The sequence below is a fragment of the Drosophila simulans genome, chromosome 2L, assembly GCF_016746395.2.
Source record: "Drosophila simulans strain w501 chromosome 2L, Prin_Dsim_3.1, whole genome shotgun sequence".
In the NCBI taxonomy this organism is placed as follows: domain Eukaryota; kingdom Metazoa; phylum Arthropoda; class Insecta; order Diptera; family Drosophilidae; genus Drosophila; species Drosophila simulans.
The window spans coordinates 22,442,095-22,466,733 of NC_052520.2; the positions used below are offsets into that span (position 1 = coordinate 22,442,095).

The 24,639-nt window shown below is 40.0% G+C and overlaps 2 protein-coding genes and 1 pseudogene across 2 annotated transcripts; 1 reads left to right on the forward strand and 2 right to left on the reverse strand.

Moving 5' to 3' along the window:
• Nucleotides 1-1,613: 1,613 nt before the first annotated feature.
• LOC27209015 (60S ribosomal protein L5) lies at nt 1,614-3,410 on the reverse strand. The gene is made up of 5 exons (XM_016184540.3): nt 3,346-3,410; nt 3,263-3,291; nt 2,862-3,125; nt 2,364-2,801; nt 1,614-1,877 (listed from the first exon to the last, which is right to left on the reverse strand). The coding sequence occupies exons 2-5, from the start codon at nt 3,263-3,265 to the stop codon at nt 1,683-1,685; spliced, it is 900 nt and encodes a 299-aa protein (XP_016025847.1). The 5' UTR covers nt 3,266-3,291; nt 3,346-3,410; the 3' UTR covers nt 1,614-1,682.
• Nucleotides 3,411-6,446: 3,036 nt separating this feature from the next.
• On the forward strand, nt 6,447-9,061 carry LOC6739541. Its single transcript, XM_002076403.4, has 2 exons — nt 6,447-8,527; nt 8,581-9,061. The coding sequence occupies exons 1-2, from the start codon at nt 6,515-6,517 to the stop codon at nt 8,689-8,691; spliced, it is 2,124 nt and encodes a 707-aa protein (XP_002076439.1). The 5' UTR covers nt 6,447-6,514; the 3' UTR covers nt 8,692-9,061.
• Nucleotides 9,062-10,136: 1,075 nt separating this feature from the next.
• On the reverse strand, nt 10,137-15,802 carry LOC123327150 (annotated as a pseudogene).
• Between the last annotated feature and the right edge of the window lie 8,837 nt (nt 15,803-24,639).

A 24,639-nucleotide genomic window follows, 5' to 3' on the forward strand; every position in this document is an offset into this window, starting at 1 on the left:
AATTTTTTTTTAGATGTGCAATGAGTGTGTGTAAAGTGCAAAAATAAAAATATATCAAATTAAAGAAAGCAAATGTACAAATTAAAGTAAGAAATTTTGAAAAGTGTTTTCCCGTCGGGAAAACCAAATTTTTGAAAGTGCCAAAATTTGAAACGAGAATGGATGTTTAACAGTAAATATAAAAGTTTAAGTTAGAAGTAGTCAACAAACATTGCATTGTTAAATAACAAAAGAGAGAATGCTGTTGTCGAGTTCCTTGACTATCAGATATCCGTTACGCAGCTAGTGTGAATGCGAACGCGAAATTTCCTGATTTTTCTGGGATATCGATAGATATTTGGGGAAAAAAATGAGAAATAAAATAAACAAATTTAAAAATTGTTCAAAAATGTGGGAATGGCAGTTTTGGGCGGTTTTTGTGGCGTTGAGTGGACGTGGCAAAAATTCTTTTTGGAAATCGATAGAAATTTACAAGATTAATAGAAATGTGCATCAACACATTTATCAAATGTGTGGAATGGCAGTTTTGTGCGGTTTGTGGGCGTTAGAGTGGGCGTGGTAACATGGGTGCCCTAGGTCCTTGTCTCTAGAATTCAGAATGCTGAATCTTAAAATTCTAGCTATTATAGTTCCTGAGATTTCGACGTTCATACGGACAGACGGACAGTTGGAAAGACGGATCGACTCGGCTATTGATCCTGATCTATATGTATAGTCGGAAACCCTTTCTTCTGCCTGTTACATACTTTTCAACGAGTCTAGTATACCCTTTTACTCTAAGAATAACGGGTATAAAAAAATATCAACACGTTCTAAAAAATGTTGGGCGTTAGAAAAGAACAAAACGTTTTTGGCATAATTTGCAAGACAAATATTAAAGAGTAAAATTAAGTTTTTAGAACGTCTGTGGGCGTTTTACTCTGCATAGTAATTGGCAAGAGCAAGAGTTTTGCGCTGTTTAGGGTTTTTAGATGGGCGGTGCCAAAATGTTTTGGAATGTCGATAGAAATTGACACGACAAATAACAGTGAAACAAATTTACGAATTTCCAAGTGTGGGGGGTATGGGAGGCATTCTTGCAAAACAAACTTGCTTGTCAACAATCTGCATGCTTATTCCAAACTTTCTTGTCCATATAGTTTCAGTTCATGCGGACATGGCCAGACCGATTCGAATAGTATTCCACTTCAAGAACATATGTACTTTATAGGCTAGGAGATGCTTATTCTTATTCAAAGATATACTAATATATATACTAAGATATACTAGATATATACTCGTCTTAATTTGCCGCTGTAATACATTGCCTACTAGAGAAATGTTGAACAGTGAATTGATAAAATAGTATTGCACTGCGGCCGAAATCCAATCAAGTACACAAATTCCGATTTTCCCATTCTTTACCAAAATGACTATAATTTGTAATTTGTACGGAGAGAGGTGGGGTTTCTCTAGATTAAATACTGCTCCAGTTCATTCCTCACTTAAAGTAAACATATAATTATACTAGTATTGCCCTATTTCTGTCAGGATTCAGAGGATTTCTCTGCCGCACACCACAGAAAAAGTTAAAAAAAAGAGTTTCCCAAATAATGGCTGTTAATCAGTATCAATTGCTGGTGTCATTACAACTGTTTATTTATTTTTACACCAATCTAAACTGAAGCTGATGACGATCACTTTCAAGCCTCAGTTTCAGACTGCAGCTTTGCAACATAAGCTGCCTTATGAGCTGCAATCTTAGTCTTCCGTTGCTCGTTTGTGAGTTTCTTAGCATTCCACCTTTTCTTCGTAACGGCAGAAGACTTCTTAGCGGTGACCTTGTGTGTAGGGTCGTTACGAATTGCCTGGTGGGCTTTTTTGTAGATATCTTCAAGCTGCAAAACCGAAATAATGAATTAGACTTTTAATAATTGTTGAAACTAAATAATATATATGGTTATCTGGAATTTCCAGGTTGAAAGACAGAGCAGTGAAATATGAAATATGGGTCAGGATCGCTAACACAGTCGATACGCAACTAAAATGTTGAGAGCTCGGAAACTGAAATTCAACATACAGATGCATGACGCATATTAAGATCAGCAGGAGCAAGATCAGCTCGGCTGGTGATCCTAATCAAGGCATATTATGGTCGGAACATGCTTTTTACCGAACCTATTATTTTATTTAATTCTGCGAGTATTTGGGTAATAATATGTATGAAATGTGTAACCATAACAGGAAGTGTGATCTATTGAGAGAAAAACTTCGAACATAGGTTGCAGGTTTTATGTTGTCCACTTATGGCACAGTTAGCGTTGTGTGCGAAACGCAGATGTAATTTTTTAAGTGGACGTCTTGAAAAACTATGTTGTACTTACATCATCAGCACGAATGCCCAACTTGATGTATCGGCTAAACTGCCTCTTAAAGCTCTCCTCATCCTCCTCCTCCAAAGAGCGCATATAGTCTGCAACGTGCTGGCCAAATATATGAGCGCGATGCACATCGGCATTAAAGCTCTTGGTTTCAGCAGAGTATCCAGGAAAGCGTTTTACAGAGTGAGGTATGTTTAGACCACCATCAACTGCTCCCTTCATAGCGCCAAACACACGTGCACCAGTTGTGGTACGAGCGAGTCCAACATCCAAGAAGCATCGGAATGCCCCTGGGCCGTCATCAACAGGCTCGACGTTGAACTCCTCCCCAGTCACTTCGGTGCATCCTGCATATAGGGAGTCCAGTCCCAACTTGTTAAGAACACGGCGGGCGACCAGCAGGCCTGTGCAGTAAGCAGCAGCGTAGTTGGTCAATCCAACCTTAAAAAAATATAATGGGCCATCAAGTTGAGTACGACAGAACGCTGTGGTAAAACTCACCTGGATCCCGTATTTGGGAAGCTCATGGGAATAAGCAGCGCACACCACGCGATCACCCTCGATGCGAGCATAGGCGATCTGTACTGTGATGTCCTTGTTGGACAAACGTACAATCAAACGGTACTTAGGAGTATTGTACTTGTTCTTGTCCTGAAATGTTAGGCGCTTCCTGGCATAGTAATCGGTCTTTCCTTCGCGACGCCTTCGGAACTTGACTTGGTACCTCTTAAAGTACTGCTTGTTCTTGACTACCTTAACGAAACCCTGCAAAAAAAACAAACAAATGCAACCAATAAGCCAAAATATTTAGGTGCCTGGACACATTACTTTGTCGGCTCGTCCAAATAATTTATTTAAGTATTCATCTTAATGAATGAATGCTGAATGTTTGAAGAACCTACCATTTTAAATCTTGATAACAATGTAACCGCTAAAATAAAAAGATTTATTAAAATCACGTGGAGTTAAAAAATTTTACACATACCTCGCCGGAAATTGCTAGCAAAAAGAAGGAAAATAGTGCGGCCTTATTGGATCCAACCATCAAATGTACTAAAAAATACCTTACTATAAAAATAATAAATGCCAATATAAGGCAAGACAGCGTCAAAGACAAAGCACGTCTTATGGAACACTTGGAAATAGTGTCCGCTTTAGTATTATTTATATTAGATATTTTAAAACCTTAAATAAGTTAATTGTTAACCTTCTTTCCTTCCCAGCATAAGGATGTACAAACAGATTTAGGTGTAACACAAAGCAATTTTTAAAGTACGAAACAAGCGATGTGAACGGTACTAAATACGGCAGGTTTACACAGCAAAACGCATTACTCTAATATATTTACAATCCAAGTAATAGTTTTGAAAACAAATTGATAAACAGCAAACAATGTATAAAATAAAAATCATGAATATGGTAATTGTTCATTAAAACCAAATCATAGCAATACATTAGGTTTCCTCTATCTTCGAACTATATTTAATATATATATAAAATATATTAATATATATATATTATATTATTATATATATAATACATATTAATATATATATATATATATATATATATATATATTAATATTATATTAATATATATTTAATTTCACTGCAATACTCATGTGAAATATGAATAATTTGATATACATATGTTATTAAATGCTAAATTATCTACTTTATCTTCCTGAGATCACAGATATGGACTAAACAGAATTTTCAGCTGCAATGACTTTACTATAATATGTACATATATCCTCTGCTGAGATATAGTACAGATATTTTACTCGTTACCCGTAGTCTACACTAGATTCAATGAAAAAAATGGAACAGGTAGAACGAAGCGTCTCCGATTTTGTAAAGTATATTAGGCATGCTCCGGTAGTCGTAATATATTTTCGATTTCGATTTGGGCAAAGTCTTTCGATTTCTTTTTTTGGTGCCCCGGTCTTCAAAAAATTGTTGTTGGCGGAATGTTTTGTAGATAGCAAACAGCCGTTTAAGCTGTTTCAGACATAAGATGGGCCAACTTCTTCACAGTTTTAATTCCGATGTTCGCAATTACGTATAACTTTATAACCACTTTGACCAGTTAAGTGAATAAATCAAACAACACTTTAGGCCTTTAAATAAATTATGAATTCTTTTACATTTTATAATAACTGCCTGTTTTGTTTTACCAACAGTATGGCAGTCTTCCCGATAACTTTTTGTTGCCGACGGCGAAATTTTGTTTGTCAAATTATAGGTGGGGTCAAAAAAAATTTTTTTTTTAAATAACTAAGTGGAATAAACCTCACTGAGTAAACTATTCTTCCCCTTAGAAAAAAAGATGTGATTTGATATAAAACAGGCATTTACTATTCATTTCGGCCAGATAAAATGCTCGTTTCACAAATTAAAAAATTCTTACGATTTCGAAAACCGGAGCACCAATTTTTCGATTTCAAATTAAAATCGTAAAATTCTTACGTATTCGAACCGGAGCATGCCCGTATAATCCGTATAATTTTCAGCAAGATGAAAAAATAAAAAATCATGGATAAAGCAAGAGAGATCGCTATAGTCGAGTTCCGCGATTATCACATACATCTTACTCAGCTAGTGGAAGTGAAATCGAGAAACTTCAAGATTGTCAAGGTATATCGATAGAAATTTGTAACAATAATAGAATGAAAAGAAACTAAAAAAATTTAAAAAGTGGGCCTATTGGGCGTGGTAATACTAGGAAACTTGTGCTGCGTCTACGACTCTGGAATCTGCATTCTTAATCCCCACTTTATGGATTTTATTGTTCCTGAGATGGCTAGATCAACTCGACAGTTGATCTTGATCATATGTATATATAATTTTTAGTTTGTTGAAATATTTTTATCTTTCAATAGTATTTACATTACATTCCTAGCCTGAATTAAACGATATTGGCATTCAAGAGGAAGCTTCTTGTAATTGAACCGACCGGCAGCTTTGGGACGTCCGCTTTAAGCTGCAGAGAAGTGTAAATGTATAGCTTACACATTGTAGTAAATATAAGTAACATTTATAGGTTTGGGAAGATAGGTTAATTTCAATAAAGAAATATACTCCACCTAAACCTAAACAGACCTAAAACCTAAAAAAATATTTAACGTCTATATGAACTCTATGTTATAAATTAACGAAATATTTTAACGAAAATACTCTATTTTTCCTGTGAAATACATTTATATATAATGTGCAGTTATATATAATGCGCAAGAGTATCGCGTAATAGCTATAGCCATTTGAACCAATCCAGTCTTTCCTTGACCCTATAACATAAACACCATATTGCCCAAACCATGTTTCTCAAAATTGTGAAAGTAATAATAAAAAACTAATGTATCGATTTTAAGAAAAAAAATTAATTTTAAAGAGCATAGCTTTTTTTTATTGACCGTCTTGACAGCAATTGCAATGAAATTTTTTGTAATAATCGCGAATTTTTTTTGAGGCTGTTCGCTTTCTCATTTTGCAAACATCGACGATAATAAACCCTCCGAGTTTGATTGGCGAGAGTGTTTGGCTTGACTATTTCTGACTCTAATCAAATTGTCGCCAAATTGTCACAAAAAAAAATAACTAAAACATATAAATCCTTTGGGAAAACATGTATTTGAAACAAAATGTCTTTATTTCTCTAAAAATCAACTGCAAAATGTACATTTTCTACAACCTTTAAGTGCGTTAAGCTATAAATTATGTCAGTTAGTTTTGTATTACAAGAAAGCATTTTGCAAACAGTTTTGTAAATTAAGAGTTTTTGATGTACAGTCTAGACTCTGTTTATGACTCGTTCGAATAGAAAAAGGTATTTGCCATGGCAATAGGTAAAGTGGTTAAATTTAAACCGTCCCACCGAATTATCGGCTTTAAGTTTTCGTAAGGCTTTTGTACTCGTAATAGTGAGAGTAATAGCAGATATATAATAAACCGGAAATACATGTGGCTGGATTGTTTCGGAACTGACTCTCGAAAAATGTCTTGGAAATGAGAGCCCGCGTACATCATGCCGTTAGTACCGAAAATGCTGGGATGTGCTTAGTGGGTCCTTGTTGTTACAAAAGTGAAGATTAGTTTAGGAACACCCCTTATAAATAAATAAGGTTTTACCGCTTTATAAAAGTCATAACATTAACCATGAACCCGCACAATAAGTTTGAAGATATGGTTTTAAAGCAATGGTTGGTCAGGGATGACGCACTTTTCCAAGCATGTGGGTTTTGTCTAGTTGCGGCATCTGATGACCAATCGGTGTTTATCACTTGGGACAAGTATTATTTGCTAAACATACGCTTTAAGATGCCAGAGGACAGCTGCAGGATAAAAATGACTGCTGTGCGAATTCCTGTGCCCAAAAGTGATGGAGGCTATATTAGGAGTGTGCATGCTATGAGGCACAACACGATTTTGCATATGTCGAATGGGGAGTTATACAGCTTTACCTCATTTAAAGCCCTGAGTCTTATAAAATGGCTCAGTGCAGTTCGTTGTTTAGCTATAGTGGATGTGGGATTCAGCGTGATTCGAATAGAAAGTCGCCGACTGCTTCTGCAGACGTATGTTGATCTTCCTGATTGGGAAAAGGACAAGTGTACACTGCAACATACATTTGACATAACTTTTGACCAGGAGAACCTATTTCAGAGCGACTGGCAGCATAATGAATACACCTTGACAACTTTAAAAGTGACCGAAAAGGAAGAAGAGTTCGTGCGAAGTCTTTTTGGCACACACGCGGCAGAACAAAATTATGTTCACATATTCAGCATAGGTGGACATGTATTTGCGTTGGCCTATAATCTTAAAACAAGATCAGATAGTACCGGTCCTGACTATAATATCGAGCTTCTATGCATATATGCAGCGCACGTTAAATTCATCAAATTGCTGCCAATCGAGAACCTTTGTTTGATTTTTCTCAGCTCTGGCAGTATAGACATTTGGTACACGTCCAGGCTCCTTTCTATAAAACAGCGTCAAATTTTTCACACAGGTTCTGAATGGCTGGACTACGATGCAACAAGTGGCAATGGCGACGTCTATTACACAGACGGGAACCAGCTGGTGCGACTGCGATTCAAGTACAACGCCCAGCTTGACGAGTGTTTTGTCTACACCTTGACGAAGCCAGTCTCCGGGATATACGGATGTTGTTGGATAGACCAAAAAGAAGAATTGTTCTGCCTGAGCGAGAACAACACACTTTATTGCATAGCTTTCGGGATGTCCGAAATGAATGATCAAACGCTGAGAAATTCAACGCCGAGCCTTGCAACATCATCTTTAATGAGACTGCAGCACAATGCCGAAGCCTTGCAGGAATATAAAAAACATCCCGATTCAGTTCGGCAAAAATTATATAAGGAGTATAAGCAACAGCAGCTTATATCTATGATTAAAAATATCCGAAGAGTTAACGCGCCCATTAAAACGTCACTGGAATACCACCTTCAAGTACCTTTTGATATTGTCAGGGACAATGTTCTTCTGCAGGCAGCGCAGAGTCTAGATCTAGATCAAAAAAGTTCTATATACGCTGTGCTTAACGTCAGACTTATCGATAGCCGGCCCCTGTTGCAGAGGATATTTTGGAAGCTTTTGACATACTATGACAACCGCATCAACGTCCTCCTACTGCCAACAGAAATAGTTGTTAATAAAAAATGTTGCATGGTTGTAGCGTTAAGTAAAATGAAAAACGAGCATCTGCCTCATTTTAAAATGCAGCTTCTGCAACTTGTGGAACTTAATCAGCAATCGTGTGCTGTAATTTTTCAGGTGCCGGTGGAAAGTAGTGGAAATTCATTCCGAGCTATTTTCAGTAGAAGAATAGTACCTGCGAAATACACGTCGAACAATGAGCAATTGATGCAAAGGAAGCCAAATATATCAAAAATCAGGCAGGCTAGCAGTCTTCGAAGTCAATTCACTTTTTGCAATATAGCGGATCTATTTTGCAATGCCGTTTCCATTAACAATGACTATTGCAAATTGCATTTTATAGACGAAAAGTTGCACTTCCATTTAAATGGAATGCTGGAAAGTAAAGATGCTTCAGCGATTTACTATTTTAAGCAACATATTATTCTAAACTCGGATCAACTGGAACCTGCATCCAAAGAATATAACATGATCTTTAATTCAATAATGGTAAGTAAATAATTTATCTATAACCTAACATTGATCTTACAAGAAGATTTCAGAGCGACGTTGACCGATTTCGGTACCGACAATGTAACGACATCTTGGCCTGTGGAACAAATTTTGCCAATTTAAAGTCAAAATATAAAATCATTAGAAATGACATTCATTAAGAATTTTGGGTACATCGAAACTATTCAAAAATCTTTTACATTCACTTTACTGTTTTATACACCATAGTTAAATAAACTAAATCTAAGTCTAGTAATCTAAATCTGAACAACGTTCCAAGGCTTGTACGTGTGATATTTTAGACACCAGACCCAGATGCAAAGTTTGTCATTGTATAATTCTCTTTTCTGCATTTTCCCATCAGAACTAAGCCACGTGATTTTCGAGGAAATATCGCAAACATTGTTGTTGTCTGAACTTTAGATGATAAATAAATCGACCAGCTGCAAGATAAACATGTTGTACAAGAAAAAAATAATGAGTATATATGGTTAGGTCAGAAACAAATAAAATATTCTTAATATGTTTTTACTGGGCTCGTTTGTATATTACACCTTTACCTACGAGCAGGTTTTTATAACCAAACAAGGCTGTCTTTTTTTGACTATAGTAAAGAAATGTTATACTTAAACATTTAAAATTATGCCGATTTATTTGTTTAAAAAATATTTATCGGCTGTTTATTAATTTGATTATTCACAATTTGTTGATCAACGTGTATTAAACTGAACGCATTTCTGAGCTGATCACCAAGCTGGTAATTTTAGACTAATACTGCTGCCGTCCGAACCATGAAGCTGAAATTGTAATCCAAACAGGGCACCTTCTCGAAATATACAAATAATTTTCGCTAAACGGAGAAATAAAACATCTTCGTTATTTAACTGGCGGACGGACAGAACAAAGACATTAGAATGGGTGGCTCTAGAGCCACCAAGTCAGAAGTTCGGAACGTGCACTTACAAAGTGCTTCTTTTTCCACAGAACATTGACAAATTTCTTTTTGTTCCACATTAAAGAAGCTTTGTTGAAGCATTCAATGGAAGGCTTCCTAGAATGCTACACTAAAAAGTATTTAGATGTACCTGTTGGGATGCTGTATGGATGATTAGTGCTAGGTACTAGGTACTAGGTACCAACTAAGGACGAGAGGAGCGCCTATTATTGTGGAGATTCGGAAGACTCCGTCGGCAAAAGCACCACTTTTGCCACTGGACGTTCAATAACTCCACGTGCAGTAGGGATATTTACTACACGGACGTGTCCGTCGGCTCCTGGGAAAACAGACTCAATTCTGCCGAGCCACCACTCATTAGAGGGCAAGTTGTCGTCCTTGATGACGACCATTTCATCGATGCGGAGATTTTTGGACGGGGCCTGCCATTTAGAACGCTTGTGGAGTTCTTTGAGGTACTCTTCTTTCCATCGCACACGAAACTGCTGATGGAGAGCTTTCAAATGCTGCCACCGATTAAGAAGGGATTTCATTTCCCCTTTTACTTCGGGTTCCACCGTGAACATAAGGGGTCCCCCGACAAGGAAATGCCCTGGCGTCAGAGCCAGCAAATCTGCCGGATCCTCAGACATAGGAGAGTGCGGCCTAGAGTTAAGGCACGCTTCTATTTTTGCCAAGAGCGTGGAGAGCTCTTCAAACGTGTATTTTCGTGTGGCAGTGCATTTGTAAAATAGCATCTTAAAACTTTTTACGCCTGCTTCCCAAAGGCCTCCCATATGGGGTGCCCTGGAGGAATAAATTGGCATTGCATCTCTTGATGAATATAGGCATTCGTCACCGACTCTTTTACGGCTTGAAGGAAATCGCGGGAAAGCAGGGTGGCAGCGCCAACAAAGGTTTTACCATTGTCTGACAGGACTTGACGTGGACACCCTCTTCTGGATACAAAACGAGAGAAAGCGGCAAGAAACTTTTCGGTCGTTAAGTCAGATGTAGGCTCTAAGTGGATGGCCTTGGTGGAGAAACAAACAAAAACTAACACATACCCCTTTGTAATAAGACATGCTCTTCCCGTATAGTTCTTTATATCGAACGGACCGGCGTAATCCATGCCAGTATACGTGAATGGTCGGGAGAACGATGCTCTTTCTTTGGGCAGGACACCCATCAGTTGGCTTTGCAACCGCTTTTTGTGGATCACACATACTTTGCTCGAATTTACTACTGCTTTCATCAGGTTCTTAATTCTCGGAATCCAGTATTTCGACCGGATGAGGCGCACCATTAACTGGTTACCACCATGGTGAGTTATGCGATGAGTGAAATTCGCAAGGAGGCGAGAAAGCAGGCAGTTATACGGAAGAATCACTGGATGGCGTTCATTGTATTGAAGGCTTTCGGAAGCCGCCACACGGCCGCATGCCCTGATCAGTCCTTGCGGATCTGGAAACGGGTTCATGCTTAGGATGGCACTTGAACTTGGCACTGGACGCTTTTCACTTAGGCAGTGATATTCCACAGGGAATTCTCTGCGCTGAGTGTTCGAAATTAGAAACCGCTCGGCGGCGGCGATTTCAGTGGCCAGCAAATGCACATCATATGGAGATGTCTGCTTCCTGCACCGCTGAATGAAGCGACGAACATAAGCAAGGACCCGTAGAGCTTTCTCTAGCTTGGAGAAACGTGCCAACAACTCTTCAGAAGGAGCTTTTGCGAGATGGACTTTTAGAGCACGCTTCTCCAGGTCGGTCACCGGTGCGTTGTCGACCTGAGTTGGCCATTGGTTGCGTGGATTTTGCAACCAAGTCGGTCCGTGCCACCATAACTGGCTATCGGCTAGATCTTGGAGGGAAACTCCTCTACTTGCCAGGTCTGCTGGATTATGCTCAGATTGAACATGAGACCAATTCTCTGTTTTTGTGGCCTGGGCGATCTTCGTCACCCTATTGGCTACAAATGTGGTCCACTGGCATGCTGGCTTGCTTAACCATGCAAGCACTATCGTGGAGTCCGTCCAACAGTAAAGTTCGGAGTTAGTCGTAGGCATCTGCGAAATGATGGCTGCAGCCATTTCGGAAAGCAATAACGCTCCGCACAGCTCCAATCTTGGGAGCGAAACCGTTTTGACTGGTGCTACCCGGGTTTTCGCGGTCAGGAGTTGCACCATAATGGTGCTGCCCACTTCTACGCGGACATATATGGCCGCCCCATAAGCCTTTTGCGACGCATCGCAAAAGCCGTGATGCTCGACCTTGAAATCTGGACGAAACGATAGCCAGCGTGGAATGCGTATCTGCTCTAACACTGAATAACTTTGAAGAAAATTCAGCCATCGCTGACAAAGCTCATTTGGAATGTTTTCGTCCCACCCAAGTTCCTGCAGCCAAATCTCCTGCATGAAAATTTTGGCTCGAACGATAAACGGCGCTAACCAGCCGGCAGGGTCGAACAATTTGGCAATTTGGGACAGGACTTGGCGTTTTGTAAAGGACGTTTCGATAGCCAACTCTGGCGGGACGAAGAAGAATTCGTCGGAGGTTGCTTTCCAGCGAATACCGAGGGTTTTGGCAGTACTTTCTGCATCGATCTCGAGAAAATCAGTATTTAAAAGATGGTTGCTCTGAATGGCCGCTAAAACTTCCTTTTGGTTGGAGGTCCATTTCCTCAATGGAAATCCGGCAGAATTCAGAGCGTCTCGGAGCTCTTGCACCATGAGCTGAGCTTCTTCTGTGGAGTCCGCTCCGGCTAAATCATCATCCACACACATGAAATTTTGAATGACATTGCCAGCTTTTGGATGGCTGAGTTCTACGTCAGCTGCTAGCTGCTGCAGTACTCGGATCGCCAGGAAAGGCGCGCAATTGACTCCAAAGGTTACTGTTTTCAGTTCGAAATCTCTGATTTCCCCTCTATTTTTACGGAAAAGTATTCGCTGGAATGGAGTGTGTCTCGGATCTACCCAGATCTGCCGATACATTTTCTCGATATCGGCGTTGAACACGTATCGGAAATAGCGCCACTTCAGAATTTGAATGGTCAAGTCGGACTGTAAGACAGGGCCAGCATGAAGGATATCATTTAAACTGGTACCATTCGATGATGGGCTGGAGGCATTGAATACTACACGGAGTTCAGTAGTTACGCTCTCCGGTTTTAAGACGGCGTGATGTGGCATATAATAGGCGTTGCAATCATGGGTAGGAAGAACTGGTCGCATGTGCCTTAAGTCGAGATATTCCTGGATCACCGAATCTCGCTTTCAAGGCCTCATCTCTTTTTAGACGCTGCTCATTTCTTAAGAACTGAGCCAAGGCGAAAGACCTAGAATGCCCTAGCCCGGAACCGATATGTTCTGGGTCGCGAAAAGTCAGAGTAACGACATATTTGCCGCACTCGTTTCTCGTGGTCGTTTGAAGGAAATTCTTCTCGCACATGGAATCGGATTCTTTTACCAACTTTGTTGGTATATCCTCCACCTCCCAAAATTTTGTGAGGAGTTTGTCCAGTGAATTTTCGTACGCGTGGGAGATCTGTGTCGAAAAAGAGGAAATTCTGCTTTGGGCTGAGGCTGACACTGGCCCAGTTAGTACCCAGCCGAAAATGGTCTCTTGCCCTAAGAGAGCCACAGATGTTGGTTTTTGCTCCACTCAGAAGCACCGAAGGCAGGATGTCGGCTCCGATAAGTACATCTATTTGTGCGCTCTCATAGAATTTTGGATCCGCCAGTGGAAAATCGGGAAGATCCCGAAGGAAATTTTGCGGAATTGGGTAGGAAGGCAGATTTCCGGCTAGTTGAGGAAGGACATAGGCCGTCGTCGGTAGTCGGAGATCGGATGGTGAAACTGCAGAGCTTCTTGGACTGAGCAGCTACTGTTTGGTTTAAGCCCGAGACTTGGGCTTGAACCACCTGGAATGGCAATCTAATTAGATTGAACAGTCGCTCGGTTATGAATGTCGCTTCTGATCCGGAGTCGATCAGGGCGCGTGCCTTAAAGTTAGTGCCAAGATGGGAGATATTGATTATGGCAGTGCCAAGAAGGATAGCTCTTGAGCCCGTGGCGAAATAATTTTAAACACCGGCTTGCTCATTTGGAACGAAATTGGCCTGATTAGCGGAAATGGGCCTTGCAGGATTTGAAGGGCTTGAATTGCTGGAACAGAGGTTGTTTCGGTGCAACAACGTGTGATGCCGGCCACGGCAAGTAAAACAATTGTGCGTGCTTTTGCACTCACGAAGCTGATGTCCCCAAAGCAGTTTAAGCATAACTGCTTCCGTTTAATGTAGGCTGACCGGTCGTCAACCGACATTTGGAGAAAACGCGGACATACACGGACAGGATGGTTCTCCTTGTTGCACAAGTCGCAACTTTTCGATTTTGGGGCCACTTTCGTCTCATAGGAATTTAATTTTCTAGAGGGCCCACTTGAGTTTATCGCTTTGGAATGCGACTGACTTGGTACGGATGGTCTCACATCATCGATGGCCTCTAGGGTTCGATGACGTTCTGTGAGGAAGGTGTTCAGCTCTCCCCATGTCGGGATGTCGGCTTTCTTATGTAGCGACTGCTCCTATAAGGAGAGAGTTATCTTCGGGAGCTTGGATGAACACAGCAGGCAGTCCCAGTTCTCAGTGTTGATGCCTGACAGTTCTAAGGCAGTCAAGCAACCTTGAACAGTACTTTGCAGCACCTTCAAGGCCGCCCCAGAATCCTGTGGTATCGACTGCACATTAAACAGTATTTTCAATTGACTGTTTACCAACAATCGTTTATTTTCGAAACGCTCTATTAGGTTTTCCCACGCAGAGCGGAAACCCTCGTTGGTGAGAGGCGAAATCGAAACTATGGCATGCGCGTCGGCACTTGTTTTGGCATTTAAATGGATTAACTTTTCAACCGGAGTCAGCCGTGGATTATTGATATAAATGGCTGTGAAAAGATCCCGGAAAGTCGGCCAGCGAAGATAGTCGCCTGCGAAAACTTCTGTATCGCATGGAGGCAACCGACAGCCAGAGGAAATGTAGGCCTGGGGCGCAGCGTTCGCGGTTGGGATGGACTGAGACGTGCCCTGCTCGATTTTATCAACGAGCTGGGCAACACACCTTTCATAGACTGAATAGCAATAACTGTATTTAGCCCTGAGAATAGGCATGTTGCTTGCTGCCGCTTCGCCTGCTGACACAAGGCACTCTGAGCAGAGATCGTATTCCTTTTCAACCTTGTCCCATAGGGTTCGGACTTGGTCGCGACGGACGCCAAGCATCGTGACAGTTGGAGCTGCGGATTCCGGAGTGTTGATCTGAGCCTCAAATTCGCTTAAGCGGTCAGAAACCGAAATGAATTTGGCTAGCGCTAGATCGGAAGCAGCCATATTTTTAGCTGTGCGCTGTACTGTAGACAGATTCCTCAGACTGCACTTAATAATTTAAGTGGTGTAAAATTTACGAAGTGGAAACGCCGTAGTTTAGACTAATCGGACAGGTGACTCGGAGTGAACAGCGAATTGTATTAATGACCTGTGATTTATGGTAATTGGGTCCACCTTATTTACGGTTGGAACCCTTGGAATGTGGAACACGGTGATATAAAATGTTTATTAGAACGAAGAAAATTTTATTTTTTTGTTTACTACTGGAAAACGGAGAAAATGGAATGTTGGAATTGGAGTTGTAAATACTTATAAAACACCCACAAATTAATATTCAAGCAATACGAAAAAAAAATATTTGTCGGGTGAACGACTTATATTTGGCGGTCGTATTATTTATTTATGGATGATTATTTTTTTTTTGAAAGTTTTCAAAAAAATTAAAAAAAATAATTTAATAAATATTTAAAATGTTTAATTTAATTTAAAACTTGGAATAAATTTTATTTGTGGTTTGGATTTGCCGACGGGAAACAATTTAAACTTTGGTAAACTTTGGTTATACGCCTTTTCCGCGTCGGCACTTGGAATAAATTTTATTTGTGGGTTGGATTTGCCGACGGGAAACTTTGGTAAACTTTGGTTACAAGGAATGAAGATAATATGCGCAATGTATGTCGGTAATATATGTGGATATAATATATGTAATGTATATGGAGATGTATATGTATATGTCGCAGCGTTGGCATTTTCTTGCTCCTGATCTTCCATATTGGCAAATAAACTATTTGAGTGAAGCGAATTCCAACCGGCGTGCGCGATCGTCTGTATGCAACTGATCGTATTTTCTACGCATCAATCTATCCTTTACACACGCTAGCTAGACTACACTTGGCGACAGCGCGACAACGCTGTCGCCTCACTCGTGACGGTACTTTGGCGCCAGTCATATTCTACGTTGTAGTCAAATTCTAAGAATGTCCTCACAATATACCAAACTCATTGCGCAGCTGCATCTTGCAAGCACAGTGGTCAAACCATGCTAATAATATGACAGACACGTACAGTGGTCAAAATACATTCGTATTGCGACATATATGTATGTATATGGAGATGTATATGTAGATGTAATGCATGCAATGTATATGAAACTGGCGGGTAAAATATTTAATCAATATTTTATTTGGAATGGCCAGAGGGTATGTGTTGTTTGTTTTGTTGTTGTATTTGTACGTATAGCAAAGCAAATTGTATTAAGCGGACGGCGGAGTTAAAGCAAAAAAAAATGTGTTGCGAAAAGAATTTTGCTTGCGTTGGACACAGTGAAAAGAGAACTGAATTTTTGCCACTTTTGGCAGAGTCTTGGACTTTAGAAATTTTCACTGAACTTGGCACAAATTAATTTCACTTTTTTCAGATTTGGAATTTTGCACTGTTCGGACTGGTTGAATATTCGGAAAATGGGACTTAGAAATTTAGAACGGTGGGTAATATGGCGGCGCCCGTGAAAATGGATAAGTAATTTCCTTTAATTGCCTTTTGTCGGAGAAATCCGTTAGATTTCACAATAAATCTTACAGCAAATTGAACGAAATTGGATTTTCGAACCTTTTGCTGCAGACCGGCAATTAAAAGGAATGGAGATTTTGTACTTATCTTATAAGTTGGTCGCTGGTGGACAAACTTGAAAAATCCAGGATATCCGGCTCGAAGGACCAAAATGTTGGGATGCTGGGGGTTGCTGGTCCTTTAAAATTCCTAGTTTGCTGAAAATAGAACACTCGGAGAAAAGCGAACACTTGACTTTTGCGCGGGCGCGACCGGTCGTATCTTTATTGTGCGTGGTTAGTTTTTACACTAAAGCTTATTCTAATGAGTTGGGTTCTCCCAAGCGCAGCGGAGACTCCTCGGAGACTCTGTGGTGAAGAGCGGGAGAGCGTAAGAGGGAGTGGAGAGCGTAAGAGGGAGCGGAGAGCGGGTGACAGTCCAAACCCCGTAACTTGAACAGTACCCTTTTGAATATGTTAAGGAAAATAAGAACTCGATGTTCAATCGGCGATTGTTCATATTTTTACAATCGTGCAATCAATCGTTTTTACAAGCCGAACTGGCAGCATCTTTTTCGTTTATATTTATTTTACAATGTGCTTATTTTAGAATTGTGAATATGAAGATAAACATTTTTTTTAAATACATATGTACATACCTTTTTCTAACATACATACATATGTACGCACATATGTACATACAAATTAAACCGAATACGTTTGAATTATTAAATGGTTCTTTTATTAGAGCCAACTGCTCTGAATTCTGGTCTGTTACGAACTAGCTACAAATCAAATTTATTAAGGCCGCCAAGTCTTCGGTTGGAGGCAGCCGACTCAGCAGAGCGCCTAGTCAGCGGCTCGTGCCAACTGGAGTTTCATGCCCTCAACGGTCACCCAGTGCGCACATGCCCGCATCCCATTACGCTGACCCTTGGACGTCGCTTTCGCTAAAGCGAAATGCGTTACTGGGCTGGGCGTCAATGTTATTGTTGGCACATCCGGTCTTGGATGGCATTTCGCCGTCGTTGCACCCCTCTGACTTGTTCGTGTTAACTCCTCCTTGTCTTAAGATGAAGACGTCCCCGGATTCAATGGTCTTAGACGGTTGTTGACGTGTGACTTTCAGACTGTAGATAAAAAAGATGATGACCAGTGTTATTGAGGCTGTGGAGGAGACAGAGCAAAAGATCCAGGTGTTGCCTGATGGCAGTCGGGATTGAAGGTGGTTGATGTGCTGCAGATTTTTATCGCTCATTCCGTGAATTAATGACAGACTAAGGCGCTCTAGATGTCTCAGAACGTTTACTTGAGCCATGGCTGAGACTGCGGCTTTCTTCTTTGATGTTCCGATATTGTTGACGTAAAGGGTGCCGTTTATTTTAATTTTTTTTTTTGGAAAGGGTGATTGCAAGTATTAAATTTTCAAGTTCTTGAATTACAACACGGTATTTTGCCAAAATCGTCTCGTACAAATGGTCTGTGTCTAATTTGTCCGATTTTAAAATAGAATTCATGGATGAGGTAAATGTGTTTAATTGCAATTGTATTTTGTCGTTTATTTCTATCTGTCTATCTGTCTGTTTACCAATTCCGTTAGCTGTCTCTGTCTAATCCTCACCTGGTCCCAGTCGTCAGAGTCAGATTTCCCCGCTATTGCTTTCAAAGCAGTCCCTATGAAATTAAGAATACGACCATGTCGGTGACGTACCTTTAGTGTGTCCAGAAGAGTCTCTATTCGTTCCAAGTCCGTTTCAAGTACCCGTCTCATGTGCTCCTTCACGAAGAAGTCCATCGCGTGTTTCGTCTCATCCGCGTGTCCCATGTAACCGTACTCGTCCCATAAAGTAATGTCTCTGTCCATTATTGGTATGTGGTTAGCGTGTGAGTATTCGTTTAGTTTTATGGTCCAGGAGGGAGTTGTCAGTAGGACTAACGGGAGTACCAAGTTTCCTAACCTAAGTGCGAAAAATATAAAATATAGAGAGTAACAAACTTCACCAAAGTACAAAAAGGTGATAATATAACAAAATGTATAAAAAATATAAAATTAAATTGGGCACCATCTTACCGAAGATTGTCCTTATGGACCACCCTCCCTTTAATAAGCACTGTCGTGCCCAGATCAGCGTCGATGACCTCTTCTGAGCAGACTGGCGTTAATTTGGTACCCAGGCGTCTGTTGGTTTTTAACCAGACTTTTTTGCGTACGTGGTACTGCTTATTGCCTTTGTGTGCATTTGAATACCTAACTGTTTTCTCTTGAGCTTCTTTGATTTTGTCTCTTATTGTGCCCGAAAGTTCTGTTATATTCATTTGTTGCGAATAGAATAAGGTCAATCGCTTCGGTTATGTTTTGATGCAGCTGGTCTATATCAGATAATCTCCATGAAAGTGACCATCCACATAAACACACCTACCCGTCCCGAAAATACTTTACCCCTGCCTAAATACAAGACAGACCTAGCAAACTGGAAACGCTTTAATGAAAGTTGCGAAAAATCAGCAGCATATTGGACTGACGGTTGCTTAAATCAGCAAGTCGCACAAACGACGAAAGTCATAAGAGCAGTTGCAAACTGTAGCATTCCCCAATGTAGCATTTCCCCCGAAGTCAACAAAGCGGATTCCCTGTTTTCGCAAGGCAAATTTTCGGAGGCTAAACAATTTTATAGCTGGCTTTAATTGGTCCGATCTTTACTCCTGCAACATAATGGCGGATGCGATTAATATGTTTTGTACCGCATTTAAATCATTTTTTGACTCTTGTGTTCCGATGTACTATCCGTCAATCTCTAAACCTCCTTGGTTTAATAAAGAGTTGACACACCTAAGAAATGTAAAGTCCAGACTCTATATGAAATTTAAAAATACCGGTTCTCAGTCCATCCTTTGTAAATATTTAAGCGCTCAGTTAAACTTTACCGTGCTTAATGCTCAGTGCTACAAAAATTATTTAAACCGTTGTAAGTTCCAGTTCGCACAGGATCCGAAACAGTTTTATAATTTCCTTAACACTAAGCAAAAACAAGTTTTTACCCTTCCTCGCTATTTTTTGAAAACCCTACGGTTACATCGGATCAGGCAATAGCCGATCTATTCGCCAAGTTTTTTCAAACATATTCATTCAACTTTACCTCACTCCCTCCGAACAGCCATACTCTTATGCGGTATCTAAGTCGAATCTAATATTTTGCCCCACTATAAACGAAAGCTCACTGCTTAACGATCTTCCGCGTGTTAAACCGGTCTATTCGCCAGGTCTCGATGGAATCCCTGGCTGTGTGCTCAGATTCTGTGCGGAAGCCTTGTGCAAGCCTCTACTGAAACTGTTTACCTTATCTCTGGAATCTTCACAATTCCCGCATATATGGAAGGAGTCCTTTGTGATTCCTCTTCACAAAAAAGGTAGCAAACTGGATGCAAGCAATTACAGAGGAATCTCTAAATTGTCGGCTATCCCAAAACTTTTCGAAAATGTTATCTCTCCTCATTTGCAGCACCTTTGTAGATCAATCATATCACCGTGTCAACACGATTTTATGAAACGCAGATCTACAACCACTAACCTCTTGGAGCTACCTTCTTTCGTAATACAGGGTTTCAAAAATAATCTTTAAACAGATGTCATCTACACTGATTTTAGTAAAGCATTTGACTCTGTTAATCATTACCTTCTAATAAGAAAACTTGATCTTATAGGTTTCCCTGTTGATCTTCTAAATTGGATTTCAAGCTATCTGAATGGCAGGACACAACAAGTCCTCTTTAAAAATTCTTTATCTTCTATTCTCCGAGTCACATCCGGTGTCCCACAAGGGAGCCATCTTGGTCCGCTTCTTTTTACCTTATTCATTAACGACCTCCCCTTAATAATAAAACATTCGCGTGTACTTATGTACGCAGACGATGTTAAATTATGCCTCCAGTACAAGGACACTTCGTGCCATTTGGACTTACAATCCGATCTAGACCGATTTCAAATATGGTGCCGGGATAACATATTAGACTTAAATGGCTCCAAGTGTAAAGTTATGACCTTTTGTCGTGCCAACCCAATACGCACGACTTACACTCTAAGTGGGTGCTCTTTGGACAGAATAACACGAGTTGTTGATCTTGGTGTTCTTCTGGACCCAAAACTAAAATTTTCTGACCATATTTTGTCTATTGTCAATAAGGCCAGGGGTGTGCTTGGTTTTATAAAAAGGTGGTCTAAGGAATTTGATGATCCTTACTTGACTAAAACCTTATTTATTTCGTTAGTCCGTCCGATTCTCGAGTACGGAGCACCTGTTTGGAGTCCACAATACGCAGTCCACTCGGACCGTATTGAATCGGTCCAAAAAAACTTCTTACTTTTTGCCTTGCGGCGCCTAAATTGGGATGCAAACCGTATATTACCTCCTTATTCCAGTAGACTACTTTTAATTAATTTACCGTCCCTAGCTAACCGTAGAACTATGCTTGGAACAGTCTTTATTTGTAAGCTTATTCGTGGGGATGTTGAGAGTCCCGACTTGATTAGTCGGCTTAACTTCTCGGTTCCAAGTAGATTCACTGGAAACTATATACCCCTTATCTTAAATCATTGTAGATCTAACTATGAGTTGCATGACCCTTACAGAGTTTTATGTTCTGACTATAATAGACTTTATCCTATTATCTGTAATCTTGACTCTCTGCCGCTATTAAAGCAATCGATTTTATCTTTTCTATTACATAATTAGATCCTACTAACACTAATATTTAACATAGTTATATTACATTATATTAATTTCCTCGTTCCTGTTCTCTTTTTTATATCGCGTCTATATCTTCTCGCGAATCGAGCCGTACGATACACGGCAGCGCCCCTCGGTCGGTTGGGCGGGAGGTGTGGCCGTGGGACCCGTGCAAAAAAAAAAAGGGTGATCCACAAAGCCAAAGTGCCATGGTGGAACGCGAACCTTCAACAGCTTAGGGACCAAAAGCAACGCTTGTTCTCGTCCTCAAAGCCTATATGGATAATACAAACCTTATCAGATACAAAAAAGCAAACGCCCTTTTTAAAAAAGCTGTACTTTCGGCCAAGCGTAACTCCTTTGAAAAATTGACTCCCAAAATCTCCCCATATCCTCCACAAAAAAAGTCTGGTCCGATATAAAACGCCTAGCCGGCATCCCTCCCACACCATTCAAATATATCAAATCCAACTCAGGTACCCTAATTGCATCATTTGATATCGCCGAAGAGTTTGCCCTATCTTGGTCTAAATACTCTTCTGACCAAAATTTTTCAGCAGAATATATACAAGAAAAAAATCGGTATCTTACAGAGCCCTATGCCATCGACTCACTTTCCCCATCGGCTACATCCTTAGATTCCAAATTCACATTGCTTGAAATAGAAAATTCAGTAGCAAAAGCAAAAGGGAAAAGCCCTGGGCCGACAGAGTATTATACCCTATGCTCAAAAACCTATCTCCCCACCTAAAAACAAAACTTTTGGACATCTTTAATCAAATATTAAACACTGGAAAATACCCACATACATGGAGATCGGCTACCGTTATTCCTATCTCAAAACCAAACAAATCTCATTCCGATATTAACAGCTACCGTCCAATTTCTCTGTTATCCTGTCTCGGAAAAACACTAGAAAAAATAATAGCACAAAGACTTATCTGGTTCATTAAACGCCACAACCTAATTTCCCATAATTAAGTTGCCTTTAAAAGAAATCACAGCACGATGGACGCGTTATTGCGTATCCAAAATTTTTTTCGACCAAAAATCACGTCTCTATCTTGGCGGCGGATTTTGAAAGAGCCTTCGATCGCATGGGGATTCACGCCGGACTTTGCAGACTCGCTGGGGCATTGGTCCAAAACTTTATAACCTAATTAAAGCCTTCATGACCAATCGGTCCTTCAGGGTTCGAATAAACAATGTCACATCGAACTCCCACAATGGAATCCCGCAGGGTTCACCACTTTCGGTGGTTTTATTTATGATAGCTATCGAAGATATAAATGACATTGTAACTCGGCATAAAGATATTTACATCTCACTATACGCAGACGACGCAATAATCTTTACAAAAATAAAAAATATTAACACAGAGAAAAATTCTTAGAAATATTGCAAATATCAACTTGTGGGGAGCAACCTCTTGTCATTGAAAAATGCCAAATTTTACATATCTGTTGGAAACAACGTTGCAACCTTTCCGACATTGTCTTTAACAGCCGCACAATAAAAGATGTAAACTTCTTAAAAATCTTGGGGATAACCTTCGACTCCAAACTACTTTTTAAAAAGCACTGTCAGACTCTAAGAAAACAACTGGAAACTAGATTTAACATTATTAAATTCTATCATCTAAATATTCTTACATACATATTAAGACTCTCATAGATATTACGCGCATTAACGCGCCAATCTTCGGTTGGAGTGCTGAATTACACTTAAGAAAGCTACAAGCCCCATATCGCAGAGTAGTCCGTCGCGCCATTCACGCATTTCCTACATCTCCAGTAGCCTGCACATTGGCAGAATCGGGTCTTCCGAGTATCCAATCACGCGTAGAAGAAACTACATTGATGCTTATCCCGAAGCTGTACACCACGTCCAACTGCCTGATAACCAAAGACTTCGGAGCCATATTTAAACAAAAACGGATATTTTAGTGCATATCCACTCTAAGACGTTGCGCCAACTACATCGACCTTCCCCTCCCTAAGCCCAGGAGGGCCTTCAATTCGCCAGCACTTTGGCGTTCCAAACAGCCTGACATAAACCTTTAAATATACAATGCTGCCAAAAAGGATACAGGTCGCATAGAATACCAAAAACGTTTTATGAGCGCATAAGAAGATCTTGGTGTGAAAAACTGGATCTACACCGATGGTTCTAAAGTCACCGGCGCAACCACTTTTGCGGTTGTTGACTGTAACCGTAAAATCGTTGCAGGAGGTAGGCTTCCGTCATACAACTCCATATTCACAGCCGAAGCTTTCGCCATTCTCAAGGCATGCCAATTCGCTTCCAAAAACGCTGGTAAATCTGTTATCTGCACAGACAGCCTCTTCTCTCTCTCCGCTATACGCAACTGGAACCATAATGACCCCACAACACAAGAAGTTAGGCACATCCTAAGTTCTCATCCAACGAAAATTACCTTACTCTGGGTTCCCAGTCATCAAGGTATCCATGGGAATGAACTTGCTGACAAAGCCGCCCAAGAGATGAGGCTTACACCATCAATCCTTTTCACTCCGTTTAACTCCAAGGATTTCCAAAGTCGAATCAAGATATACGTCAAAGAAAAGAAACTCTCCGAATGGGCACTCTTCATACACAGGTACCAGTCTATTAATCCGAATTGCATCATGTTCAAGCCACCAACGAACGTACATAAACGGGAATGCGCGACCTTCATCCGCCTACGCATCGGGCACACCCAATCCACACATCAACACTTACTGAAGAGAACGGCGCCACCAACATGCCAACTATGCGGGGACGAGCTCACCGTTGACCATATTCTCGACGCCTGCAGTCAATTGCACACAATTAGATCTCAATTATTTGGTACACATAGTCTTTCGAATTGTTTAAGTAACCCGTCCTGTGAAAATATCTAAAAAATTTACAAATAGGTTCAAAAAGCTAAGTTTATTATATAAAAGAAATTAACCCATAAGTCTCGAGTCGAAGGCCCCCGTAGCTAGTACTCATTAGATTTAATTAGGTTTAGTATTGTATACTATATTTAATTTTCAATTAAATAATTAAATAAATAAATATTTTTGTCAAATAAAATAAGAAATATTAACTAACACAAAGATACTGCTATTTAGTCTTGGAGTTATTCAGACAATTTTTGACTTTTTGATGCTCTTCTAAATGTTGAAAAAAAAATGTAGCTTGTTGGGGTGGTGGGGGGTGTCCGTTGTTTTAGTTTTTGGCTCTGGCAATCATTTCGAACAACATTGTACCAATTAGGCTGTCTAGAGTCTGCATTGTAAATATATATTCTATCAATCAAATTAAATAAATTGTTTATAAAAAACAAAACTATGTTATCAATCAAATAATAAAAAAATATTTTTTTTATTTTGAAATTTCTTTGCAGATTTCAAAACGTTTAAAAAAATTTTAATATTTTTAGATTTAATTTATAATAACTGAATACTTGATCTACCATTTAATAAACTGTATATATTCATTTGTTACGACCATATGAGGAAATAATAT

What these genes read in the sequence shown, in the direction of transcription:
- LOC6739541 (XM_002076403.4), top strand. Translation starts at nt 6,515, where the DNA reads ATGAACCCGCACAATAAGTTTGAAGATATGGTTTTAAAGCAATGGTTG. An exon ending in TGATCTTTAATTCAATAATG is followed by an intron (nt 8,528 to 8,580) that starts GTAAGTAAATAA and finishes AGAAGATTTCAG; the next exon opens with AGCGACGTTGACCGATTTCG.
- LOC27209015 (XM_016184540.3), bottom strand. An exon ending in TTCCCAAATACGGGATCCAG is followed by an intron (nt 2,802 to 2,861) that starts GTGAGTTTTACC and finishes TATTTTTTTAAG; the next exon opens with GTTGGATTGACCAACTACGC. An exon ending in TGGGCATTCGTGCTGATGAT is followed by an intron (nt 1,878 to 2,363) that starts GTAAGTACAACA and finishes TCGGTTTTGCAG; the next exon opens with CTTGAAGATATCTACAAAAA.